The 19,338-nt window shown below is 47.2% G+C and overlaps 2 protein-coding genes across 2 annotated transcripts in view; one reads left to right on the forward strand and one right to left on the reverse strand.

Annotated features, from left to right (window-relative positions):
• The window catches only part of CFDP1 (craniofacial development protein 1), a 61,762-nt gene extending 46,817 nt beyond the window's left edge, over nt 1-14,945 (reverse strand). Inside the window, 6 exon segments of the mRNA XM_066327783.1 lie at nt 11,688-11,788; nt 13,559-13,790; nt 14,510-14,618; nt 14,684-14,753; nt 14,755-14,915; nt 14,918-14,945. Of these exon segments, the coding sequence (XP_066183880.1) occupies nt 11,688-11,788; nt 13,559-13,790; nt 14,510-14,618; nt 14,684-14,753; nt 14,755-14,915; nt 14,918-14,945 (701 nt within the window).
• Nucleotides 14,946-15,092: 147 nt separating this feature from the next.
• Nucleotides 15,093-19,291, forward strand: TMEM170A (transmembrane protein 170A). The gene is made up of 3 exons (XM_066327784.1): nt 15,093-15,237; nt 15,327-15,497; nt 16,087-19,291. Exons 1-3 carry the CDS (start codon nt 15,114-15,116, stop codon nt 16,215-16,217), a joined length of 426 nt encoding a protein of 141 aa, XP_066183881.1. The 5' UTR covers nt 15,093-15,113; the 3' UTR covers nt 16,218-19,291.
• Nucleotides 19,292-19,338: the final 47 nt, after the last annotated feature.

Raw genomic sequence — 19,338 nt, forward strand, 5'->3', positions numbered from 1 at the left:
CTGCATGTTTCTGGGCCTTGAAGAATGTAGGACCAAGAGGAGGCAGGGGGTGAGAAAGGAGGCAGAGGTCACTGAAAGCATGCCATCCCACTGGCTCTGCTAAGAGATGACAGCCCAGCTCAACTCCCACAAACCTACAGGGATCTGGCAATTAAGGAGCTTACAGGATCTACACACACAGTAGCAAGCAAGTCTTCAGAGCCAGTAGCAGAGCTGAGATCTCAGCACTGGGCCCTTGGCCTTAATCTCCTCTGTAACTTCAGCCTTCTCCAGCCCGGAGACAGAACTAACTGATGTCTCCCCTACCAGCTGAGGAAAAGAAAGGCACAAGGCTAAAATGAAAAACAGCTCTAGGGATTTGCACTCCACTCTCTTGGCTGGACCGGAACTATAAGCCACAGCTCCCACAACAGGATGATGCTCAGTCCCAGAAAGGGTGAGAAGGCAGAAAGCACATGATGCACAGGGAGAGTCTAGCACAGGCCTTCAATGACAGACACTTCAGCTGTCCAGGAGTACAAGTCAGGTTGCTACCAAGGGTTTACTTATGCTTTGATTCTCACACCCTCCTCCACCTCAGAGTACCAGTAACAATGGCTGGGCACAAAATACCACACTTAGTTCCATTTTCTTTGCTCCCTTTGGCCTGCCAGCAGCTGCTGTAACATATTTTTGGAGTTGTCGGCTGCCGAAATTCAGCTGCAAAGCTGCATGCAACCTGTTCCACCAGGACTGCCCAGCTGGGGACAGAGGAATGTGACAGAAGTGTAATTAAAAGTGACCTTTCAAGGCAATTCCATCACAAGACCCACTTACTGCCTCATAAACTGAAACAAAAGCTGCTCTGAGGCGGGCTGCTGCTGGGCTGATGCCAGCAGCAACTCCTGCACCACTCCAACAGGAATGACGGAAGAGTATTAAAGAGCTTTACAAGGTATTAATTCAGGTTATGCACATTTCAACCTTTCCCAGATCCCAGGCCAGGAAGGAAAAAGAAATCCTCTGGACTGCATTATTATGGGAGACAATAACTCTTTCCATGTAGAAACCACAACAATTCTTGTTCTTCACGGGGAGAAATGGGAATCATTAATCCAGCTGGAAGAAATCACAGTCATTACTAAGGAAAATTACAAGACCTTTCACTTTTAAGTACTTGATAAATAACTATTTGCCTGACTGTTTACTGGGATGCTATTCACACATTGTAATCCAGGAATAAACATGAAAATAAGTATATTGTCAGCAATAAAACAAGTAGCTAGTGTCTTGCCTACTTGCAGCCCCTGTAATTCACACACAAAACCACTCACTCTAATCACATTGCCACAGAGATTTCATTACACTGCTATGATATTAAATTGCATAATAAGACTTCCAAAACACAGAACAGTTACTAATTTTTTAGACCACGTCGGAGCCTGGTAGCACAGATTGTACAAGGTATTGTGCAACTGTAAAATAGAAATGTCTTCCATATTTAGAAGTTATTATAAGGAAAATATGCTAGAAACTGGATCACTAAGTGCCTTGAATACTTATAGATGTCCTTCCTAAGACCCTTCATCTCTGAACCTCGCTCAAAGTGGTAGCCAAACATTTAGACACAGCCATAGCCACCCAGCCTGCTGGTTTGGTGCCCAGTGGTGGGTATGTTAGTCCAATGTCCACTGAAGAACTTATCACCCTTCCTTTTACAGTTATCAACTGAAATGCTGCAACCTAAGTGCATGGAAACGGCCCCAGGTTATGGACACTGGGCACAAACCACACGAAGACAACACCTGCTGTCTAGGCTGTGCCAGAAGGGGTTCCACAGAGCACTTACAGTACTGAAATGCAGCAGATTAATTTAAGAGCAAGAGCAATCTGCTCCTAGCAGTGCCCTTAGCCACATAAACTGCTACAAGGAAGGAAGAATACATGCTGGAAGGAGCATTATGCTGACAGCTCCAGCTAATCTACAGAAGAGGATTAAACCCAAATTTTCATGCCTTAGTTCAGTGGCAGAGTGAGTCTAATACAACAGTTTGTCTGCTGCACCCTGGTTTTATACCAGATGTAGAGCTACTAGGGAGGAGGGCCTCAATCCATCACACCATGGCACAACACAACACCCACAGCCCAGGACTCAGATGCCTCCACTCCAGCACAGCTGAATCCAGTCCTGCTGGCCAGAAACAGAACTTGCATAAGGGAAGCCAAGGCTGCAGTGTGTCAGCAAAGTGCCCAGCTCAGCAGTGAGCAGCAAGAGGCCCTGCAAGCCCTTGGAGAAGTGCACCAGCAGAGCTTCATCCTTGCACAGAGCTGAAAGGGAGGCAGGATAACGGCAAGCTAGGAAAGACAAACAGGCTTTTTTGAGAAGGCTTGCTGGCTAACTATCTGTAGTCTGCTGTGTAATAGCAACCTTATGCATCCCAAGTGCCAAAATCCCTCCAATTTACCCCCACATGGCTCAACACAGCTATGTTCTCCTAACCAAAACACTTGGTGCATATCAGACTGAGAAAGTACATGTTGGTATTTGGGTATAAGGAGACTTAAAGTAGAGAAGACTGTTAAAATCTTTACTCACAGCAGCACAAAGTTACCCTGTACCTGACCTTCCTGCTAAGAAAGGGAGAACAAGAGTGAAAGCTGTGGAAAATGCCAGCTCTTTACCACTCAGGACACACTCCTCGCTTGGGAAACCTGTCCCAGTTTAGACCTGACACAGTTATAAAACTTTCCACACTATCTTAATGTTGTTAGCTCTGGGGAATCACAGACCAAGGGGGACAAAAAAGAGGCTAATTACCCTTTCTCAATATTTCCCATCTATGTTTAGTCTCAATAAATAGTCCCCCAGCCTTCTGGAATGACTACTTAAGGAGAAAGTAATACTCATCTACAGGGGTTTGTTAAGAAAATTAATCCCTTTTGAGCCAAGGAATAATTTTTATGAATATTTTTTGTGGACTTTTGTGCAGTATCCCAGGTGCCTTCTACAGACAGATGCACAGTGTGAGAGGCAGATCCTCCAGTCTGCAAGGTCCTGAAAATGCTGGAGTGCACAGGCTCAGCACTTTCCAGGAGGGAATTCAGTCCTCACACAAGTGAACCTCCAGACCACATCTGCCTGAACACTGCATATGTATGTATTTTATGCTGAATTACCTGGTGTAGAGCAGACAGAGCTAAAATTAGTACATCCCCATCACTTTTCTAATTTCAAAGTAAAACACTAGTTTTCCCCCTTTCAGAAAAAAAACAGCATTCCTCTCCAAACCAGGTGGGAGAAGCTGTTCCCTGGGAAACTCAGCCTATTCCCTGAAGCAACACAGACAAGACCAAGCTGGAATAACTGATAATTCTGTAGGCTGACTAGATAGGCAGAAGAAGCTGGATGGTTTCTATACAGAAGCTGTTGGCTGGTTTCTAAAAAAAATCAAATGTGATGAGAGCTCTCCTGCGGTCAGGCAAGGGCCAAGTTGCCTGCCTGGTGCTGCTCCTTGCAGCAGGTGTGTGCCGCTATCCAAGCAGTCAGCCCAGGCTGCAGCTCAAACCAATTCACCTGAAAACAAGCACAGGTGAATGGTATTTTAACATCAATAATGCATAACCTTGTAAGCCTTGAAGGAAATGACCGATTTTCCATCATCTTCTGTACGACAAAAACTCCATGACAGATGCAAAGAAAATACCAGTGGATGAACAGTGCTGCCTCCTGAAATGCTGACCAAGCTGTCAGGCTCCTTTTGGATTTCTGCTTGCAGCTTCTGCAAGAGTCTCCCTAAATCCAGAGGGTAGCAGCACTCCAGTTATCAAGCTCCCACTGGGGCTTGCAATAGGTAGTGCATACCAAACATCTCTCTGGAGAAGCAGACCTGCAGTCAGGGCACAAGCCTTCATCTCATTGACTGGTGCTTTATTCACCCCAGTTTTAAGTATCTCAAAGTACGAAGTCTCTTCTTGCTTTACTGGATAAGTAATTCCCTTGCCCAGCTCCATTGCACTGCCTCAAAATCCCACCATGCATTAGCATGGCAATCTTTGAGGCATGCCTGTGTTTTAATTTGTACCTCACAAAAGGATTAAATCCACATTACAAAACACACCTCTGAGTAATCTAGGTGAATAGATGAGCTGCTGCATGCATGAGTGTGACAGTCCCCTGACCCTGTTAACCACGACCTGCAAATACACTGAAAGGCAGACAGATCCCTGCAACCCTCCAACTCCCCCAAAGCAGGGCTCGTGTCATGGATGCCTCTCCTGCTGAAGGACAGCAGTACCATAGGTATTAAGAGCCAGGGGTTCCAAATTCACTTAGAGCTATGAACACTAGACACAAAGGTTACACAGATCATAACAGGAGCCAGCGCACACTACAAAGCAGAAGAATCCCCATGGGGGAAAGGCCAGACTAAGCTTGGCTCAGTTGTAACGTGTTAATGAGATAGTATGGCAGCAAACAGCTCTGCCTCCCCTTCAGGCTAACACAGAAACCCTCTTGCTTCACCATCTCTTAGTTACAGGAAAAAAATAATGCATCTTGCAAGCTGCACTTTCCAGCAGGGGAAACCCCAGGCCCAATGCCTGCAAAGCAGGCTCTGCCAGCATCTCAGCAGACATCAAAAGCCTTTTTCTGAGCCTGGAGCTGTCAGGAATGAGCAGCAGCTTGGAAATAAGGGAAACAGGCCAAGCAGCAAAATGCTGGGACTGGATCTGAGGCCCCTGAGATGAAGCCATGAACAGATGGACCAAAGATCCCCTTACTAATAGCAAAAGAGCACCTGTGAGACCTGAATAGGTCACTAAGTATCTTCTATTTTCAGATTTTTAAAAGCCAGGAAACTACCTGAGAGCCAGATAAAGAAACAGTGTCTTCTGCTGGGGAAGGGTGTGATTTTTATGGAAGTATTTCCACACAGACTTACAGAGAACACAGGAAGAACACACTTGGAAGAATCTGAAGATGAGACAACGCAGTTTCTTATCCAGTTCCCAAAGCCAATGCAGCCAGACACCCCAGGTTTGAAAGACCTAGAAATGCCCAAATTAATCTGGAGGTCAATCCATCATTTTGGACATTCTTTGAGACTCCTCCTACCTCTGGAGATACCAGCTGAGCCTTCTTTTTCATCACACCAATTACCAGCAAAACCACACAAATGAAACCAGCATACATAAATTATTTCCTTGAAAGCAGCAAGCCACATTAGAAGGCAAAGATGACTTTTTTGCCCAAAGGTGGGCATCTGCTCAGTCACCTTGGAGGTCTCAAAAGCATGTTGGGCTATTATGTAACACTTTGCAGATCACAGCCCCTCTGAGCAGAAGCCTCATCTGCACATCTACTAATGAAAAAACCCTGACTGGAGGCTGTTCATTACCCCATTCCCCTTCTCCAAGCACATTAAGCAAACCATAACACCATTTATTTTAGAAGCAAGTGTTCTGGCTTAGAGTCCTGGCTAGGTTTGATGTTTATGAAGTTAGAATTTCTGCAGCTGCCTCTGAGAAAGGCAAATGGCTCACAAATGAACCAGCACACAGCACAGCTCCTGCTCAGGCTTACTGACCTCATCACTGGGCCACCATCGTGCCCATCAGCATCGTACGATGTTAGTATTCTCCAGGGAAATTCTGAAGCATCAGGGAATGGATGCACACATAGGAAAGGTTATCAAAATGAGCCCCTGAGACCCTGGCACTCTTGAAAGGGAACATATTTTCACTTATTGGCTTCCAAAAAAAGAGGAAAAAAAAATCAATAGTTGTTTTTTAAATTGGAAAAAGCCAATATGAAGTGTGGATAACTGCGGCATGCTTTGACCTCTAAGAAAAACAACAGCATAAAGGCAGAAACAGGCTGCTGCCTACACTCCATTATGCCAAGATCACCATGTTGGTAGTAGGAAAGTGACCATCCACTTTTTTGTCTGCCACCTCGAAACAGTGGTCACATTCATCTTCCATGTAATTCTGGATGGTTGAATTTGTCTTATGGTCCCACAGCATCATCCTCATGCTTATACTGTTCAGACTAAATTTCTGGGAAAATCTTAAAAGCCAAGGTTTTTGCATTGTGCAAGCCTCCTTCACTGGAGGCACTGGAAAAAAGGCAGGGCTTTCCAAATATCAGGATTCAAGATACACATTCTGGTAATGCTCACCTGCCTTCTCTCTCACAGGTATAAGCAATAGAGCAAAAGCTTTTTCAAAAAAGCAGATATGGAAGACGTCAAGCACATCAACATCTGACGTGCACCACACCACCAACGACATTAAGAGATGGCCACCCAAACTCCTGATCTTTCTCCTGGTTTTAAAAGCTACTGTGCTTCACTCAGCATTGCTCAAAACCCCACGAACACAGAACAAATGACCAAGATTCACACCCAGCAAGAAGTGTGAGCATGCTGCCAAGCCCTTGCATTGATTCATCAACTGAGATCCCTGAAAAGTATTACAAAGTAAGGAAAGGGTTAATGGTGTCACATGCTCTCTCACTGCTCGTTAGCCTGACAAGTCTGACTGGGCCATGCTGAGACCACAAAGCAAGAACACAGATGGACAATTACACATTTTAAAAATTACTCTCTGTGCCAGCTCTAAATCTTGAGGCTTATGGGAGTCAATTCCCTGCTGGTTTTACCCATTCCCCTTGAAATACATAATCAGCATCAGGATTTTCCTTCCACTCTTCTTGCCTTCCAGGAAAAAGCAGAAGCAGCTGCTATTGCTCAGACAGCTACCTTAACTGTCTCCAAAGCAAAGCAACAAAATAGGTGACAGTCTCCCAAACTTCTTGGGTAACACACTCTTTGCCAACTTTGTCTCATTTGGTTGGTCTTAGTAATAGTGTAAGGAGCAGAGAGGACATCACAGCCACCAATAAGGAATCGGTCTGAGCAAGGACAGTGGAAAGCTCAGGCTGTTCTCAGGTGTCTGATCTGTTTCTCCTGCAGCCCTTTCCACCTGCTATTGGCTAAAAAGGTTCTGGGATCAAGTGGTTGAAGTTCTGGAAGTGGACAGCAGATCCAGAGTTAAAACAGTGAGAGTAGTCTAGGACATAGCTGGCCATCCAACAAGCACACAGGTGAACTAAAATTAATAACAGAAAAATCAATATTTCAGTAAGGAGAGGCACCATAAAGAAATCCCAAAGCAGCAGTACTGTACAGCTGCAGAGAACTAAATTACAACCTCACCTCCACTCTGAGGTCAGCACTTTTTGCTGCAAAGAAATAAATCAGTCCTTCACCAGCTCTGCACAACTCTACTGAGGAGCTCACCAAGGTGAAGAGCTCAGCAGCCCAGATGACCTCAGACTGGGTTCAGGCCTCACCATCCCACCCAATCAGGCCTAAGTTAAACCTCAGTGTCTTTGCAGGACACCAAAAAAAGACACTCCATCCATTGTCTGTAGCTCTGCCTGCACAATTCCCACTATCAATGGCATTCTTGTACATACACCTGGGGTACTGGCCAAGAAAGGGCCTTCATTAGCACAGGTAAGTCTCCTGACAAGAACCTGCTCTCAGCCACCTCCCCTCACCTTCGCTGCTTCTGCTCAAAAAGTCATGAACTTCACCACTAAACTCCTCAGCTTAAGGTCCAGCTTAAGGTCCTTGAATTTCAACTTAAAAACAATCTCCTTTAAATAATCTTTCTTGAATCCTTGATCAGGCTGAAAACCTGTGAAGCAGCAACACAGAATGAGCAATGAGGTTTTGTCCAGGGACATCCTAGATGATAACCACTTACAAACAGTAACAGATGAAAATCAGGCTCTTTTTCAACCATACTTCCAACTGTGGCAGATGAAGTATCAAATTCAGATAGTATAAACCCCAGTGATTACTACAGTAATTTAAGTTTATACTATTTGGTTATAAATCAGATACCTTAGGTATTTCTTTTACACTTTTAAGATGTAATAGCTGCTCTGTGAACCATCATGTCCCCTAACCCAGAACACAAGCTACCACTCAACTCTGCTCAGCACATGTACCAGCACACCTTGTTTCCTCAGAGCAGAGTGGTCACACAAATAAAAGCAGTCCAACAGCAGCAACCCAGGGGCTATTCTCAGGCACAAATGTGGTCTCCTACACAAGTCAACAACAGGGAGCCCTTATCAAGAGAGGGGAGTTCATGTCTCACATTGAACAACTCAACACATTGTTTTGACACGAGTTTGCCCACCTCTTTCTACAGAACTATATAAACTTTAAGTATTCCTTATATCCAGCAGCAAGTAGAAACTCAGCATGACACTGCTTGTTTGGCACTGGCTCTTCCTATTTTGATTTGGTCCATGCAATGCACCAGCTCAATGTGGACCCCACCTATCCTTGTGAGAAAGTAAAAGGAGCTGTGACAGGAACACCTTGTCAGAGCTCAGGAAAAGAGCAGGGCTCTCCCCACTGACAGATGGAGAGTGCAGCCCTACTGCAGCTTTGCTTTGGCTGCTTGGTTCATGCACATCAGGAAGCAACTGAGTCACTGAAGCAGCAAAAGCCACAGCTCAGCCAGCACAACACAGCATCATCAGTACAGCACAGCAACTCTGCAGTACCAGGAAAGCACTCCCACCACAAGAATAACCTGTGTAAAGCTCTGGCTTTAAACCACATGAACAAACCACGTGCAAGAAATACAAAGCTTCTAGTCTGGAGTCCCTTACTTGGAATCTGTAGTGTATGAATGAAGCAGGGTGCTAAACACAGGCCTCCCATTCCTGAATGGCACCCAAGCCATTAATTCTTTTAACTTAGTTTTGCCTTCCACAAGCCAAATTAAGGTACAGAATATGTTTCAGAGTAAAATCTATTCTTGACAGCAATCAATAACCTGAGTCTGCTCTTCCCTCACGTGCTGTCACACTGACACCATGGGGCTGGACCAGCTCCATGTATGTGAGCTCCACTCTGCTGCAGTCCCAGCTGGACACAAAGTTCACTTTCATGGAAAGGGCACAGAAGAACCATTTTGATGCACTGTGCACAACAGAGATTTAAAGAAAGCCAAGGACCAAATCCTTCTGGAGTGCAAAGAGAAAATAAGCAATTACAAAATGCAAGAGTTAAACCATGGCACTAGGGATGCAATTCCCTATTAATGCAAACACACGTCCTGCACTGTGAGGCAAGTTCATAAACCAGAGGCTTCAAAGGACCTTCAATCTCTTCTGCCAGGGAGAAATGGCTTGAACTTCCATTTAGACACTGAACTGCCTTCACAAATTGCCCTTGCTGCCCACAATTACAGCCATTTGGGTGACAGTCACCTGCTGCTTCTAATCTATTTAACATGAGGGAGGCAGAAAAAGCAGACAAAAAAGTCCCAACTGGAGAGCACTGCAATCAGTTTAAGATTGTTTCTAGTTCCAGGACTTGACAGCCTTAGTTTTACAAAACAAAATTATATCATATATTTTCTAAAATTAAAAGCCGCTAAATTAAAATCTTCATTTGGTAATTGTTAATTCTTAACACTCAGAAGCTAAAGTTCAGCATCAGCAACTGATACAAGCACGGACTCAACAAAACGGACATTAAGTGCAGCAAAAACCTACAGGGGAGTTGACAACACAAAGCCCTTTACTATTCCAGTATAGCCCTGTAGCTGGAGATCACTTTCAAGCCACTTCTGCTACTCCAATCAGGCCAGAAAAATCATATCATCTTCTTACAGGAGAAAATAAATTGTTCTGCAACAGGAGATCAGGACTAAATGATCTTCTGTTAAAAGCTTCAGTGAGCAGACTGCAAAAATTTCTGCCCTGAATCTTTCACTGCTTAAATACTGATCTAAATTCTTCTCAAGCTTTCGAAAGAGCAACACTCAACAGTAGCCTCAAACCATTTAGAAAGGCAAGCAACAGAGAGAGCTCTCATTTCAGTTCCTTCGGTCCAGAAATGCACACACACACAACTACCGTGTGGTGGCCTTTCATAAGCAACGATTTGCCAGCTGCTTCCCCAGGCAAGGGAGTCAGTGTTTGGTATTCAGAGTATTTGCAGACGTTGGGGTGGTGCAAAGACAACCTCTTGCTATTCTGAAGAAAGGGCAGCCCTCTGGGCCTCACCTACTGCCATTAGGGGAAAGTACCAGCAGCTGCAAGTAGCAAGTACACCTTGTACCCTCCCCACAGCTAACAGCGTAACCCATTTAAAGATGCAGCATGTAGCAAACAACATAAAAGAATCAACTCAGCGCATCACAAAAATCAAGGGAGCAAAAAAGTTGAAGGATTTTTCTGTTATCAAAGAGCTCAAGAACATAACTTTGTTGTAACTCTGGTACCAGCAGAAAACAGTGATCCAGACCTCACTGCAAACCTTCTGCTGCTGGTTCTGTAACCAACTATAATATAATAACTGCTGTAAACAAAACATGCAGTAGCCTTGGTGCTTGCAGAATTATAGTCTCATTGTCACTCAGGCTCCAGCTATTGCCTATTTCATCAAAAATTGGTAGAAATTTCTAATGATTCCTCTGCAGTTTCCCAAGGGAAACAGTAAGCTCTGAGCAGTACAAAGGACACTAGAAAAGCAACTGGTACAGGAAAATATCTTTTTCTTAGTTCTTAAGAAACTACAGATAAGATACTGGTGTCAAAAGCATAAAATTAGCCTCTTAGAAGCCCCGAACAACTTCTCCTCACATAAGGCAACCAATGTTTCAAAGGATAGAGAACAAAGTGAGTGAAGTTCATCAGTGATCAAGGGGCATTGCTACGGTCTGGCTTGCCGAGGGAAACAGCATAGCCCCTACTATGGCTCACAGCTCTGCCCAGAATTTTCAAACAGCTCAGGCAGCAGTGCTAACACGAAAAGCAAGAGCAGCAGAAGCTCCAACTCTGCCTCCGCCTCCAGATTTAGGCAGGGCGAGTGTTACTGCTGGGAACTGCTGCCCTCTGCTGTCACATGAAACAGGTCAAGTTCGTCTGGCAAAACCAGATTTACTGCTACATGTAAAGAACCAGCAGTTTACAGGGCAGTCAGATTTCAGGTGGGCTCACCCAAGCCCCTCAGTTCTGGTCTTGCACATTTATAAAACACCCGGGCCCTTCTTGCCACACAGCCTGAGAGGCCTCTTGTAAGCCAAACTCAGCCTAAAGCTTGGTTTTACCCAGCTCATCCCCTTTGCTGCAGCTGTTTCAGAGGCAAAAGCACTCAGCTGCTGGTCTGCTAAGCAAAACACCTCTTACTGCCTGCAAATCTTGGTCATGGATTGTGACTATGACCAGGGAAAGTGCCAGCCAATATCCTGCCCACAGTACAGAACCTGGACTAGGCTGAAGGAATAAAATGTGTTACCCTCATCCCCGTGGGAGCAGATGTGCTTCCTTCCTTGTCTCAACCTTCCCAGTGACAGTGCCACCAGGGAGCTCGGCCAACCATTATAAACACTGGCCAGATGGGGAAGCCCAAGTGAATCTGAATTACATTTATGAATGTTTTGAAGTTGAGTAAAGACTGAGGTCTGCATATAAGGATACCCTGCAGCTCCCATGCAGGAAAATCTTGGCTTTGTTTGCCCTGAGTTTTGTATGTACTCACAATAGAAGAAAAGAACAGTGTAAAGGAAAGAAAAGACCACTGTGCTTCAGACCCAGCTCCAGTCTGCCCCCAGCACCACAGCACCCAGTCCGCACTGGGCCCACAATGGACATATCACATCTGCCAACTTACTTGATTTCCTCACCAGCAAAATCAAACGTTTTGGTGATTGTCACTTTTCCTGAATCTTTTGGCTTCTCCTGAGGCTTATTCCCATTGTTCTCTTCTTCAGCCTACAAAATATATGAAGCAGAAAGCAAAATAATGCATTTGTGGAGTGAAGCTAAATTATTCTAAGGGGCCAAGGGCCCAACACAAACCTTGGATAGCACTGCAATTTAGACTGGTGGTCAAAGCAAGTCACCCACGAATAAGACAAGGAAATAAATAAATTTCATTCCACCAGAATGAAATTCCCCATTTTGGTTCCAAGCTGTCATTGAAGCTCTAGGATCAAAACAAACTAAAACAAGAAGTGAAATTGTAATAAATGTAGGAAGGAACAAGAATACATTGCAGTGGTTCAGAAAGCAAGCAAAAGCTTGGAGACCTGGTTCTCTCAAACTAAGCACCACCAAGCAGGAAAGCTGCCAAAGTGAATTCCACTAAAGTATGTTTATTTTTACTCAAGAAGAGAGAAGAACAAAACTCATCAGCACAAAAAGCAATGCTGATCTCCCTACTTGTCAATAACACCTCTCTTATTTGAGAAGAAAAAATCTTTTTAAGCAATTTGTCAACAATACCTCTTAATTTACTCAGTCACAGCTACAGCTGCTAAAAGGATACATAAAAAACCTCAGACATTGTAGGCTACCAAAACAAAACCCAAATTCTTGCTCTAAATCACCCCCACACCACAGAGATATATTCAAGCAGACATTGCAAACCCAAGAATTTCACAAAGAGAACAGAGGAACTGCATGTCTCCATGAATTACTCCAGGCTATACAGGAACTTTCAAAGACATCTCACATTTTAACAACCTGACCATAAAAGTAGATCTGCTCAGAAGAAAATGTTCACTTCTCTTCTTCCCTCTGACTCTACAAGTTACCACCTCAGCTGCTCAGTCAGTAATAAGGAGAAGCAGGAGAGCAAAGATGAAAGGACTCCTCTTCCAAAAGTTGCAAGCAAATATTACAACACTGCACTTTCTCCACAACTTTCCAACAGTCAGAGAAAAAAGCTTCACACAGTCAGAACTGTACTCACCAGGAAGACTCCAGTCTTCTGTTACTGAACACTTATTTTGGCCGACCATTTAAAAAAACCCAAACTGACAATTCTAGCAACAGAAGCTCAGTTGTGATATGTTCTTCCCTTCTACCACCTAAAGCATGAAAGGTCTTGACAGGGAAACACATGCACTTGCTTTTACTGTGAACTAAATCCTTTTAAATAGCTACCACACAGAATTCTCTCTCCAGAAAAGCCTCTGCACACTGATAGCAGTTTACTGGAGCTTCCAAAGGACACAAGAAAGCCAGGTTCAATCTTGCTACAAATGTGCAACACGCAGCACCTTCCAGACCCCCTCCATGAGGATGGAGGCACAGAGATGCCAGCACAGACCCCTCTTGTTTCCCCATTCACACACACACAGAGCCTCCCCCCACCTTTCTCTTATTTTTTCTTTTAAGCATCAGGAAAGGCACAAGCCTCAGGGAGAGCTGTGCCCACAAGCACAGCTCCGACCAAAGCACATCATTCCTGTATGAAAAGAGGAATCCAGGATCAGGAAGAGAAGCAAACAGGGTTGCTTAGGACACTCCAAGATGCTGACAAACAGTTCCAAAAGCAGCACCACCTCCACATTTGGAAGGCAACCAACACCTTACAGTCTGGCCTATCAGGGGATGCAAGTCTTACATAGAAGAGGGGCAAACCCAGCCTCTTCCCAGCTCTGTCCAACACCTGGTACCAGCCAGACCCAAGGCTGCATGCTCTAAAACTTCAGGCCCTTCCCACACTCTCACAGTGCAGGCCCAGGTCCCCATTACCTTCTTGATTTGTGTCACTTGTGTGGCAGCCGCTGCTTTGGGTTTCTGTCCAACATCACTGAGGAAACTGGCCCAAAGAGCATCCTCTTTCTTTTTTTCTTCTTCTTCTCTGCTTCTTTCTACTTGCTCTACATTATCCACTTCCTCCTCTTTCTGCCCCTCTCCGTTCTGCTGGGCCTTTTCTTCCTCTTTCTCATCTGGCTCTAGCAAGAGACCGCCTTTCTTTCTCTTCCTGAAAGCAGACACCAAAAAAGAAAAAATGTATATGGACCTGCTGCGATACTATTCCAGAGCTGAACTGTAAGCTCGGGTGAACCAACACGGTATTTCATATTTTTACTAAGACATCCAATCTGGGAGGTTCTCTCTTAACCTTGGGAGTGTATATATTTTATCAAAAGATGATGCTACTCAGAAAATACAGCGAGACTGATGCAGGCAGTGCCCTTGAAGTGAACTGGCCCGTTTGCATGCATTTCTGTGAGTATATAATGTGCTGTAACATGGCACAGGTTGGCCAGGGAAGCTGTGGCTGCCCCATTCCTGGAAGTGTTCAAGGCCAGGCTGAATGGAGCTTTGAGTAACCTGATCTAGTGGGAGGCGTCCCTGCCCATGGCAGGAGGGTGAAACAAGGTGGTCCCTTCCAACCCAAACCATTCCAGGGTCCTGTGGTGCTGGGATAATGCAGGAACCAAGAGAGGAGAAGAACTTGGCCTAGACAGAAACCAAACTCAATTAAAGTATGTATATATTTATATCAACACTAGAAACCCCGCATGTGTGTGCTTTGCACGGAAAAAGGTTAATATAAACAACTCCTGCTGAGGAGGATGTCTGTCGAGGCCGAGGTTCTCTGCTCCTGCCACTAAACAGGAGCGCAGAGCAGAGTTTCCCGTTCCTCCGCCCTGCAGCGTACCAGCGGCGGCCCGGGCCGGACCGCAGCGGCCGTACCTGCTGCCGGGGCGGCGGGGGCTCCTCCTGCCGCGGGGCGGCCGCGGGCTGTCCGCCGGCTCCTCCTCCCGCACCAGCTCGCTCTCATCATCCTCGCTGTACTCCGCACCTGCAAGCACATACAGTGAGCGCCGGGACCGCCTGGGCCGCCGGCTCCCGCCCGCCGCCACTCACCTGAGGGCACATAGTCGTCATCCTCGGCCGAGGAGTACTGCTCCTGCTCCGACTCCGACGCCGACATGGTGCTGCCCCGGCCCCGCCGCCTCACTGCGCCTCCCGCCCGCCGCCGCCCAGAGCGCCGCTGCCGCCCGCGGGCGCCCCCTAGCGGACAGGAAGAACAGCCGCGCCTCCGAGGCGGCGCCGCGCGCGGGGAGCAGCGACAAGAGTCCGCCGGCGGGCCAGAGCGTCCGCCAACCCCACCGGGGGCTCCCCGCATTCCTTGCGGCCCACAGCCGTTCCCATGGCAGCGCGGGGCCGGGGCGGGGCCCGGCTGCCCAGAGACCAGTGGTATTGGTGCTGAGCCCTGTCTGTCGTTTTGCAACGCTTCCCATTGGCTGCGGCGGGCGGAAGGGGACGGGCGGAAGAGGCGGTGGCGGATGCGGGGATGGAGGGCAGCGAAGCAGGCGGCGGTGGCGGGGGGCTCCTGCAGCAGATCCTCAGCCTTCGTCTCGTACCTCGCGTGGGCAATGGCACCACCACCTACTCCAGTCCGCTCTCCACCTTCCCAGGTACCTTCCTACTCGAAGCGGGGCCCGCCCGCCGGGGCCGCCGGAGGCCCGCGGGCCCCGGGCCGCCCTCACAGCCCTTCTCTCCGCAGAGATGTGGTACGGCGTCTTCCTGTGGGCACTCGTCTCCTCCCTTGCCTTCCACGTCCCGGCCGCGTTGCTTGCCCTCTTCACGCTCCGGCACCACAAGTACGGCAGGTTCATGTCCGTGAGCGTCCTGCTGATGGGCATCGTGGGACCCATCACCGCCGGCACCCTCACAAGTACGGCAAGTGCCCGGCAGTGTCGGCCGGAGGGCTCTGAGGTGGTCAGAGCTTGCATTCGGGAGCGCGTGGAATAGCGGTGTGCCCCGGGATGGAGAGTAATGTTCTGGCTTTATCTCCCCCTTGCCCCACGTTTGAAGAGTTGAACCACACCCCGTTGTCGAGCTCTGCATCGGGCGTCCCAAACGTGCCCATCGGGTGCAGAGCCAAGGGGGCTTTCACACTTCTGACCTGGAGGAAAATCTCTGAGGTTTAGTGTCAGTGCCCAGAACTGGGTAATGTTTGCAGCCTGTGGCCTGTGGGTGGGGGAATCTTGTGACAAGGGCATGTCCCAAACCACCCCAACCCCCACAGCTGCTGGAGGCCTCGGCAGAGTTTCAGCACCAGTTCACCCATTGCCAGCACGCACTGGTTACTGGCTGAGGTTTGTCAGACATCCCCAGCCCAGCATTCTTGCCTGCTGCTGTGCAGGGAGAGGTTCAGACCCCGCTGTTCTCTGCCCCAGCCTCACATCCTGAGGCTTCCTCTTCGTCCCTGTGGCAGAGCAGCTGTCTCACGTTCACATTCTGGCTTTTCCCCCTCTCCACAGGTGCTGCCATTGCTGGAGTTTACAGAGCTGCAGGGAAAAAAATGATTCCCTTTGAGGCCCTCATTTTTGGCGTGGGCCAGACGTTCTGTGTGGTGGTGGTTTCCTTCCTGCGCATTCTGGCTACTCTGTAGCTCCTCTGGAGAGGCTGGAGAACACAAACTGGATGGGGAGCAAAGGACCTGCTGCCTCAGAACAAATCACAGGGAGCACAGCTCCAACCTTGTGCTTCTTCCACTGATTTAAGGAAGTGGGAGGAGTTGCTCCTGCCTCCAGCCTGGCTTGAAAGTTAAAAGTTGTGAATTTTGTTACTTTTTGGTAACATTAAGTGCCAAGTGAAACTACTTCTCTGGAGGGTAGGAAAATGGCCACCAGAGGAGTAGACCCGGGTACCTTTCACCAGTTATGAGTTGCAGTAACAGGACATGACTAAAATGTGGCACCAGCTGTGCTAGGTAGGAAAAGGACTAGAGTGACTTGTGTCCTCAGAGCACACTCACCACATTGTTGCTTGGTTTTGAGTGAACCTGAAGCTCTTTTAATGTCAGCTTTTTAAATTAAAAAATTAATTTGTTTTTTTCCTGGCCCAAACTTCTTAATACCAGGTCATGGCCATAGTGGATTTGGAAGCAGCAAAAGGAAAACTCATTTTAGATGGCTGAGAGTGCAGATTTGTGTCTGGGACACAAGGGAAAATGCTGCACAGGGGAAATGACTGGTATAAAAAAGATTTTATGAATTTTGTTATAGCAAAGCTTTTCTGGCCCTGTAAATGTTCTGCCCAGAGGCAAAGCACAGTGGAATGGGCACTCCAGAAATCCCAGGTGTGCATGTTGGTGTGCACAACTTCTCAGGCACTGAAGGAGACTCGTGTTTTCAAATGACCCTGTTCTCCTTTGACTTGCTGGTGCTGTTCATGCTGGTGTGGTGGAGCTGGGTGTCTGCACTGATCTGGAGGTGGCACTGGCCAGCTTGGATAAAATCCCTCCTGCTACTGCTGCTGAGAGCTGCATGGCCAGGCTGGGCTGTGACCTGCTGCTGGAGTGTGCCGTGTTTTCAGCATCCAACAGTGTGCCAGGGGTTGGGAGAGCTGTAAGGCTCCTGGCAGGAGCCTGGGTGATTCCTGTGTCTGTGTGAACACAGCCCCAAATCAACCCTTCTCCACAGGCAGTACTGTCTCCTCATGAATTGTTTTAGTTTGTTTCAATTTTAAGTGACTTGTAAATAATTGATAGCTCTGCACTTGTGCCCGGGGTTGTGCCACATGGCTGGGGCACTTGGGCAACTTACAGGGTGTTTCCTGGGGCTTGGTTTTGGGGAAGCTGAGGTTGAATTCCAGGGATTTGGCTGGGCAGTATGGCCACCCCTAGGGGTTTGGTGTGGTCTGTGTTTGTACCCAGCTCACACCATATGGGCTGCAGAGGGAAAACACTGTCTGTGTCCTGACACTGTCTGTGTCCCCTTCTTGCAGGGGACAGTTCACATCTGTGTCTTCGTTGAATTCCTCTGGTTTCCAAGTCAGTTCCTTTTGCACCTGCAGCATTTCCTAGGGCCATTTATGCACTGTGAGCCCATGTCCTTAGTGCTGTAATGACTGGACATAGCACTTAGTGCCATGGTCTGGATGACGAGATGGTGACCAGTCAAAGGTTGGACTTGATCTCAAAGGGCATTTCCAAACTAAATTGATTCTGTGATCCTTCAGCAGGGCACTGTGATTGTCATGGAAAAGTGTTTCTGTATGCACGGACTTCTCAGGTGTGGTCTGTCAATGGTGAGAGGTGTTTTGCAGGTGCTACTTGCTATATTCAGGGAATATAGATGCTCAGTTTAGGAAATAATTTAATATGAATCCTTCTCCTTAGGTGGGTAAGGTCCAAGTGGTGTAACATATACTAAACTCTGGATCTGTGGGGAGCCCTGTGTGCTGTGCTGCTTGTAGAGAGCCAGTTTTCCTGCCAAGGAAGAAACAATGAAAAAGAAGAAATAAACTAACTTCCTTTTCCCCCTTCCCACTTTGTATTTCAGCATGTGTACAGAGTGCACAGTTTAATTTATAGGAACTATCCCGTGTTTTCCTGGATGGATTAAAAGTATCTTTTGGAATTTGGAAAGGGTGGGTCTGGCATTACCTTTCAGGTGACACCAGAAACCAATGTCCTGAGCACCTGCTGTGCTCTCCTTTACCCTGCCCTGGTGCCTGGCACCACTCAATAGCCATTAAGCTGATTGCAACTGAGAAAGCACTTTATCCATGTGCCCCATGCTACAGCAAGAGGAGGTTTCCTTGCAGGAACAGGGCTGAGGGGTGCAGGACACAAATGGGGCAGTTACAGAGCTCAGAACAACTGAAAAATTGCTTGGTAAAGTCACTCATTGCTGGGTGAACTGAAAACCTCCCATTTTCTATCCCTTGGGATCTATGAGAGTCTGTTGTGAGGGGGTTCTGGTTTAGTTGAAGAGTTGTCAGCTTGACCTTGTTTGGAGGGTTTGGAGCTGGCAATGTCTCTCTATACCTGGATGCTGTGAAATTTTCAGGGAATTCCTGCATAAAAGGTGAACAATCAGCTGATCTGCCTTGACATATTAGCACAGGAGGCAAGTTCTTTGTGTCACCTTGGTGCTCACAGAGCATCCTCCATGCCACTGGCTGGTGCTGGCAACCTCCCTCCCCAGTAAAACCAGAGCTAATCAGAAAGGAGGAGTAGCCTTGAGTTGAACACCAGATGGCAATTGAAGCACTGGTGGCAGTGTCCTCCCCTCATTGGTTTGGCCTTCCCTTTCTATTCCTTTATTCCAAGTGAGGCATGTGGAGGGATCCCTTCAGTTTTCATCAGCTGTTGGTAGACTTTGCTCAGTCAAACTTGCCAACAACTGTGAAGAGCTGGCAAAAACATCAACACTGAGGTGTCCTGGGCTCAGCAGTGCTGTGTGAGCCTCTGCTGAGGAGTCCAGCCCATGTGCTGGTTTAGGAAACACTTCTGGAGAAGCTGCCTGCCCTGGAGGAGCACCTGCTTGTGTTGAGGCTTGTGGCCCTGCTCCCTGTGTGTGACATCCCCCCTGCTCCCACCTGGCTTCCTCTTGCTCACAGCTGTGGCTGTCATGAACAAATCTTTGTATGACTGAAAATTGTGTACATTTTATTTTTCTACTGACACTCCTAATCGTGGTGGTGATTATCAGTAAATTCTGTAACTCTTAAAGTGAATGAATGTGGTGTGTTTTTTCTGCAGCATGACAAGGGGTGGTGGGTGT

The sequence above is a fragment of the Sylvia atricapilla genome, chromosome 12 (genome assembly GCF_009819655.1).
Source record: "Sylvia atricapilla isolate bSylAtr1 chromosome 12, bSylAtr1.pri, whole genome shotgun sequence".
Classification (NCBI taxonomy): domain Eukaryota; kingdom Metazoa; phylum Chordata; class Aves; order Passeriformes; family Sylviidae; genus Sylvia; species Sylvia atricapilla.